At 42.5% G+C, this 7,858-nt stretch overlaps 1 protein-coding gene across 1 annotated transcript in view; it reads right to left on the bottom strand.

The window, feature by feature from the left end:
- Positions 1 to 7,858, bottom strand: part of mkln1 (muskelin 1, intracellular mediator containing kelch motifs) — a gene marked incomplete in the record, with an annotated part of 120,689 nt that overhangs the window by 19,742 nt on the left and 93,089 nt on the right. The window contains 2 exon segments of the mRNA XM_037695953.1: positions 2,002 to 2,141; positions 7,313 to 7,427. Coding sequence (XP_037551881.1) covers positions 2,002 to 2,141; positions 7,313 to 7,427 — 255 coding nt within the window.

The following is a 7,858-nucleotide window of genomic DNA, read 5'->3' on the forward strand; positions in this document are numbered from 1 at the left end:
GGAGCAACAACACTACCAGCCTGATCAAGAAAGCTCATCAGAGACTCTACTTCCTCAGACGGCTGAGGCGAGCTGGTCTGGGAAGCTCAGTCCTCACCTCCTTCTACAGGTGTGCAGTGGAGAGCATCCTGTGCTCGAGCATCAATGTGTGGCATGGAGGCTGCACAGCTGCAGAAAGAAAAGCTTTGCAGAGAGTGGTGAAGGCTGCACAGAAATCTGTTGGAATCAGTCTCCCCACCATCACAGACATCTACACCTCCAGATGCAGGAAGAGGGCCACCTGCATCATGAAAGACCCCACTAACCCAGCACACACACTTTTTGCCCCACTCCCCTCAGGAAGGAGGTTAAGGAGCATTAAGTGTAGAACCACTAGACTGAGGAACAGCTTCTACCCTGAGGCTGTTAGACTCATGAATCTCTAACTAGAATAATCACTGTGTAAAACCATATCATGTTGCTGCTGATCTGTTTCATGTTACTGCTGATCTGTTTCAATGTTGATGTGTTCATGCGTGCACATCTGCTCACAGACTCATGTTCATGTTTGTGCTGATGTTCAATGTTTTATGTTATGAGTGCTTAGTGTATATTTAGTTGATGTTTTTCTTAGTTCATATCTTAGATGTTATTACTGTTTTTCTTATACATTTTATTGTTGGATGTAACTGGGACCCTGTGTACATAATTTCGCTCCACCACATGTACCACATGAGGTGCGAATGACAATAAAGAAACTCTGACTCTGACTAATGTAATTATATGGAACTCCTCTCCAGTGTCCCCTTAGTGCAGACTGAACTAGACAAAAAGGACCTTCTCCTACTCCGCTCCTTTTTCCTGGAATATCTTGCAAAAAGATTTGAAGCTCTCAACCTTGACCTCTCTAAGTGGCTCCAAACATCTGCTAAGTTCATGGGAAAAACCAAATCAGATATGTTCCTGTTTTTAGTATTTACATCGCTTTCTGATGTAGCAGTTTTTGTTTAGTTTTTATATAATTTGTTCTATTTACTTTTCATTTTATATGCTTTTTTATGATTGTCTAATGTCATGTGTGTTCTTGGTTTAAAACAGATCAGGCAGCAGTAGAAATAGGAATTACACTTCAGTTAAAATGTGATATTTGGTAAAAGTTATCATAAAGTGAGTCTCATTCTAACCAATGACAACTCAAACAGATTTTTTAAAACTACAAAATACATTTGAAACCTAAAATGCAAGTGTCCTGATGCTAAATTAAAAAAAATATATATGCCAGGCATCAGATGTGTTGAACACTGTTTCAGCAACTTGGCAGCAAAATGTATTTTCTACCATAATAATAAAACAAGTTGACTGTTGATGAGGGAAAGGGCTGGCAATGGAGGAGGGGGCGTGCCAAAGACACCATCTTAGCACCAACATAACTGGTTTGTTCCACTTTGGAGTAAGATGTTTGGGGGAAGAATCAGTTTTGTGTTGTGTATTTCCTTGACTGATGAAGCCTTCTGGATAGAAGGTGAAACGTTTCAGAAAAAAAAAAAAAAAAACTGTCCAGATGACCCGACTGAAAATTGTTGGATTGTATCTGGATTATTGAGCATGGACTTTGTAAGTTGACTTATTCTTTCAGCAATATGAGCTGATCCACAGGATCAAGATGAGGCACCCTTTAAGCGTTTGTTGTCGTTTATGCTGATGCTGCCTTAGTTCTCCTCCTGAACAACAGGCATCACTAATGAGAAAACACTGCTCAACAGAAAGTGCAACCAGAAGAAAAGTGATAAGATGGATCTGTTGTTCATACACAAACACTACACTGACTTTACACTGAATAAAGTTTTCCAAATTTACAGTAGGCCAGTCTAAAAGGTCATGGAAAGCATTGTAGGGTTGTCATCCAGTGTGAAGGGTTCCTCAAGTATTGAAGCGACCCTTTAAAACAAAGACTATGCACAGAACAGTGTGAGAGTGGAAGAAGCAACAATGGTTAAAACAAACAAAAAAAAAGCTGCACACCTGTATTTTCTGATGAGGTATCTGCAGTGGCGAAGCAGGTATTCCTTGGAGGGTCGACACAGTTTGAGGGACCAGAAGTCATCCAAGCGCATCTTAGGAGAACATGACTTCCCAGGGTTTCCACCGAACAGGTAATGCACCTGAAAACCAACAGAACATTAAACACTTTTCAAAGCTGAACTGGAAAAGAGAAAACCAACTGAACTGCCTAAAGTACAAAATTAATTTTACTTTGTGCGCACAAACTGTGATCAGTTTCACACAATATGGATTATCAACAGAGAAAATGCTTCAGAAATGTATTCATCGACTATTTAGGGATGAAAAAATTAAAACAATTTGGTCTGATCTACTTGTAAGCAGCAAGAACTGATGTATTGAATTCAGTGGTAAAAACATTAAAAAACTAAAATATGTACTTCATGTACCTTTTAGTCGCGATCTTCTTTATTTAGTACTACAGCCTAAGCTTAAGTTAATGTATATGTCATTAAAGATTTCTTCCACAATGTTCCTATAAACACATTTTTGTGTCTTCCTTTAACTAAAACAGAAGGCCAAGTTTGACTTTTGTTTTCATCCAAAAACTGGAAATATTTAAAAGTTTTAAACATAGTCGGTCCGAGCTGCGCACCGGCTGACAACTCCCGGACCTCATATCAAGTACTTATAATAAGTTATGCATTCCATTCATTAATAAAGATGATTTCAATTTGTGTCAAAATTATTTTATATCGTAATCAAACAAAAAAAGACTGAATGCTTTCCATTTGTTTTCAGTTCAAAATCCAAACAACCAACGCAGCTTGGGTTCATATTAAGGCTGAACAATTTTGGAAAATGTTCTAATGGCAATTATTTACTTCAATATTGCAAATGTGATTTAATACGCGATTATTTTTCATAGTCTTTTTCTCATATATTTTTCAATGAACACAATCAATAAATCACTTTCGGTAAGATGGCGCCCATGTACATGGCTTGCAATCCACCTCTGCTGATGGTGTTCGGATTATTTTTGTTTTGTTCATTTTTTTATCTGTGATATAAACTCACTGCTGATGTATGACCGACAACAGCTTCTGGATCTTGGTTTTCTGCGGTCGGTGTCGTTTATTTGGACCAATATGAGCGTACCTCAGGACCCCCCCCCCCCTCCCTCCCCCCCTGCTGGCGGATGTGCCAGCTTACCTATGCTGCACTCCTCACCTCCCTGCCCGGAGACATCGCTTCAGACACCGGGGAAAACAAGCTGGGCGGCTGGTAAAGCTAAAAACTCTGCGCGCTGCATCTTCCTCTCCAGCTGGTGGTCATGGTTTCAATCGCCAACTTCCCGCGTGCCCGGACCAGGTAAACAACGGAGGGGCTGTTATTGAAAACCTGCGGCCATTGATTCGCGCTCCCTCCACCGCTGCTGGATCCACTTTGGACAGTATCCGGATGTGTTTGGTCAATGCAAGATCTGTTACAAACAAAACTTTTATCCTCAGGGATTACTTTCAAGAGCAAGAGTTGGACTTTTTGTGCATCACAGAGACTTGGATGTCTCCGGGTGAGTCCAGCGCCTTGACGGAATTACTGCCACCGAACTGTTTGTGTTTTAACGTCCCATGGCCATCAGGCCGGCACGGTGGTGGATTATTAACAATATTCAAATCAACTTTTGACTGTAAACAACTGCCCATCCCAGTTTCCCGCGCCAGCTTTGAGCTGAGCGTCTTTGAACTTGGACATTCACCTCCGACGTTATTTGCACTCGTCTACCGCCCACCTCGATCTAAGGATTTCATAAATGAGTTTTCTGATTTCTTGGCTGAAATCACACAAAAATATGAGCATGTTTTCATTATTGGGGACTTTAATTTGCACGTGCTGTCCTGAGAAGCCCTTGGTTAAGGACTTTTTAGATTTATTGGACTCATTTAATCTAACGCAGCATGTAAACGGTCCCACCCAAGAGCGTGGACATACACTGGACCTTGTTTTAACTCATGATGTGACTGTTAATAATCTTGTTATTGGTGATAATGTTTTTTCAGACCACATGTCAGTCCGGTTTGAGTTTACCCTCCCCCATCTAACTCTTAAGCCGTGCATTCCTGCACGTCGCAGCCAGACCATTAACCACTTCACTGCCACACGTTTCACAGATGTTTATAACTCTGAAATGATCATTCAGCCCCCAGTGTTTCTTTCCACCACTGAGGAGCTGACATCCCAGTTCAACTCCGTCTGATTAAAGACTCTGGATCATGTTGCGCCTGTTAAAACCAAAAATCAAAACTGAGAGCAGAACCTTGGCTGAGTGACGTCACCAAGGCCGTTAGGCAGCAATGTAGGAGGGCGGAGCGAAAGTGGAGGAAAGACAGGCTGCAGGTCTCTTTTCAAATACTTAAGGAGAGATGGCGCCGTTATCAGAAAGCAGTGAAAGCTGCTAAATCCAAAGACTTCTCGGATATCATAACCTCAAACTCTCACAACCAACGTGTCCTCTTCTCCACCCTAAACTCTGATCTCCACCTCACTGAACCATCACCTCTGGAAGCCTCGACTGAGCTGTGCGACAACTTCTTACATTTCTTTTTGGAAAAAATTGCACCACCAGGGCTCTCATTTCCCCTCCAACTCATGACCCATCCATCCCACCTCAATCTGTAGCTCCATTTGACCATTTTGAACCCATCACTATCTTCTCTAGAGCAGGTCATGTGCAGCTTGAAACCTTCTGGCTCCCCCTTTGATGTGGTCCCCCCTCGACTATTAAAGGAGGTTTTTCCTACTCTAGGTCCGTCCATTCTTGATATAGTAAACAGTAGTTTATCCACTGGCGTGGTGCCAAAATCCTTTAAACATGCTGCCGTCCAGCCTCTCCTGAAAAAACAAACCTTGACCCCTCAGTCGTTTCCAACTTCTGGCCTGTCTCCAAACTTCCATTTATTTCTAAAGTACTGGATAAAATAGTCGAGTCCCAGTTGAAGTGCTTCCTGGAGGGTCACACCATCTTAGACATATTCCAGTCTGGCTTTAAACCTCTCCATAGCACTGAAACTGCCCTATTGAAGGTTTTTAATGACATTTTCTTAACCACAGATACCGGTGATTCTGTGCTGCTTGTCCTGTTGGACCTCACAGCCGCCTTTGACACCATCGACCATGAAATCCTCATTGCTAGGTTGGAGCAGTGGGTGGGCGTCACAGGATCAGCCCTCAATTGGTTCAGATCTTACCTCACTGACATCCTTTTGTGTCTCCATCAAGGATTTTAGTTCTGCAGTGGCAGAGCTTAAATGGGGGGTTCCGCAGGGGTCCATCCTGGGTCCCCTCCTATTCTCTTTATACCTGCTGCCGCTTGGTGCTATTTTCCGGAAACACAACATGCCCTTCCACTTCTACGCCGATGACTGTCAAATTTACTTCCCCCTAAGACACAATGGTACATGCTCTATTCAAACTCTGCTCGACTGCCTGGCTGACATCAGGGACTGGATGGCTTTAAATTTCTTAAGTTTCAATGAAAAGAAGTCTGAAGTCATGTTGTTCCCTCCCAATGACACAATCACAAACCACTGCATCGACCTCTCTGCTCTGACCCCTTAAGAAAAACAAAGAGTCACTAATCTGGGAGTGATAATGGACCCTTCCCTAAAACTTAATCATGTAAACATGACTGTTAAATCATGTTTCTTCCAACTGAGGCGGCTGTCTAAACTGAAGCCCATATTGTCCAAAAAGAACCTGGAGACAGTAATACATGCATTCATTACATCTAAGCTTGATTACTGCAATTCCCTCCTGTTTGGCATCAGTCAAACCTCCATAGTACGACTACAACTGGTCCAGAATGCAGCAGCCCGATTTTTAACCAGTACAGGCAAAAGAGAGCACATTACACCAGTTTTGGCCTCACTGCACTGGTTACCGGTTCACTTTCGAATCCAGTTCAAAATATGTCTACAAATCACTGAACAGTTTCGTCCTTCCTTATCTCTCTGATCTGCTACAACCGTATGTTCCAACACGTTCCCTGAGGTCAGCGGACCAGTTGCTCCTCACAGTTCCAGGAACTCGTCTTAAGTGCAGAGGTGACAGGGCCTTCTCTGTAGCAGGACCAAGACTCTGGAACGAGTTACCTCTGCTTGTCAGACAGTCCCTCTCCCTCTCGGTTTTCAAGTCCCGTTTAAAAACTCACTACTATTCAGTAGTATTCAACACCAGATGATCTGTGTTTGATCCTGTATGCTCCACACTGGTTAATCGTCATTATCTGCATCGTTTTTATGTCTATATTTCTGATTTACTTCATTTTCTATGTTGCTTTGTGTGTTACCTGTTATTCGGTCTGTACAGCACTTTAGTTGGCCTTGTCGCCGTTTTAAGTGCTCTATAAATAAAATGGTATGGTATGGTATAAATCAGTTTCAGTTGAAAAAACTCCACAGTTTTCAGCTCCGCTGCAACTCTGTTTCTGCATTTTTTGTGTAGCGCCGGGATAGCAACTTGGCTAAAATGTGTGCGCCAGGGCGTTCTGTACCGCTTATCCACTGTGTTTACCAAAGCTGTAAGCCAGACTTGGTCACTTTATTAATGGGTATCATGTCTTTTACTATGAACGCTGTTATTGTTCGAGTTATTTCTACATGCCGTTTTGAATTATGTTCATACGAAGTAATACCTTCAAACAGTTCGGCCAGTGATCCATGTCGGCTGGTACTTTGCCTACTTGAAGTTGAAGCACTGGTCGTTGGCATTCTAGCCATGCAACTATCATAAATGGCTTAGTGGTGTTTTTTTAAGTGTTAATAAATATTTGTGGCGTTACCTCAAGAGGTAGCAACAGCAGCAAGGCAGGTTCTGCACAATACATGTCGTTGTGCAGTGTCTTCTTTTTTATAGCCAAACTTTCAGATGTGGCTGCTTCTGTCGAGTCTGACGCCACTGTGCAACCGGTTAAAGTTAAAACGCAGTGTTGAATTCTCATGCACCCTGCTCTGCTTTTCTCCACTCACTCGCAAGTCACGTAACCAGTCAAATTGCAGCCTTTGTGATTAGAAAATCTTCATTTATGATATTGCGATACCGCAAATGTAATCAATTTTTCAGCCCTAGTTCATATTTCCTAAAACTTGTAGATTTTACAGTATTTGTCTTTCATTGATAAAGAGTTTTACAATGTGTCAATACAAGATTTTTCTGTCAGCACTATGAGGTTGACCATTGAATGTGGTAAAAAGGTGGAGTAGAGTCAGAGAATGTGAATGAACTGATGAGAAATGTTTGGAGTGATTTGGAGTGATTTGGTGCTGGTTGTTACTTTGTGCATCTCATCGTAGACCAGCTGGTGTGCAAAGCGTGGACACGGCTCCTCTTCCTGCACAGTTTTACTGGTGTTTTCCTTCACAGCCTGATCATTCTTGTACACACACGACCTAATAGAAACACACACAGAACGGGGGGACAAACAAACAAACAATTCTGTGTTTTAGAGATATGTACTAAAAATGTGCCTGCAGGTCATTTAATAGAAAAACAACAAACTATTCATCCATCCATCCATCATATTTTACCCACTTCTTCCATTTTGGGTCACGGGGGTCGCCGGTGCCCATGTCCGGCAATCACTGCGCAAGGTCAAACACCTTCTCCAAGTCCACAAAACACATGTTGACTGCAGTGTTTCCCTTACCATTATACAAGTGGGGCACCCCGCTCCATCAGCAGAAACGAGCGCCCCGTCTATTGAAACCCCCAACCACCTGTCAGCACTGACGTAACGCTAAACTAACGGCTCGCAATACAGGTGTACTAGCTGAAAAGCTGAAAGCAGCCTTTTCCCTCATGCTGGACCTTCATGCTGACC

The sequence above is a fragment of the Nematolebias whitei genome, chromosome 22, assembly GCF_014905685.2.
Source record: "Nematolebias whitei isolate Nwh7 chromosome 22, NemWhi1, whole genome shotgun sequence".
NCBI lineage: Eukaryota > Metazoa > Chordata > Actinopteri > Cyprinodontiformes > Rivulidae > Nematolebias > Nematolebias whitei.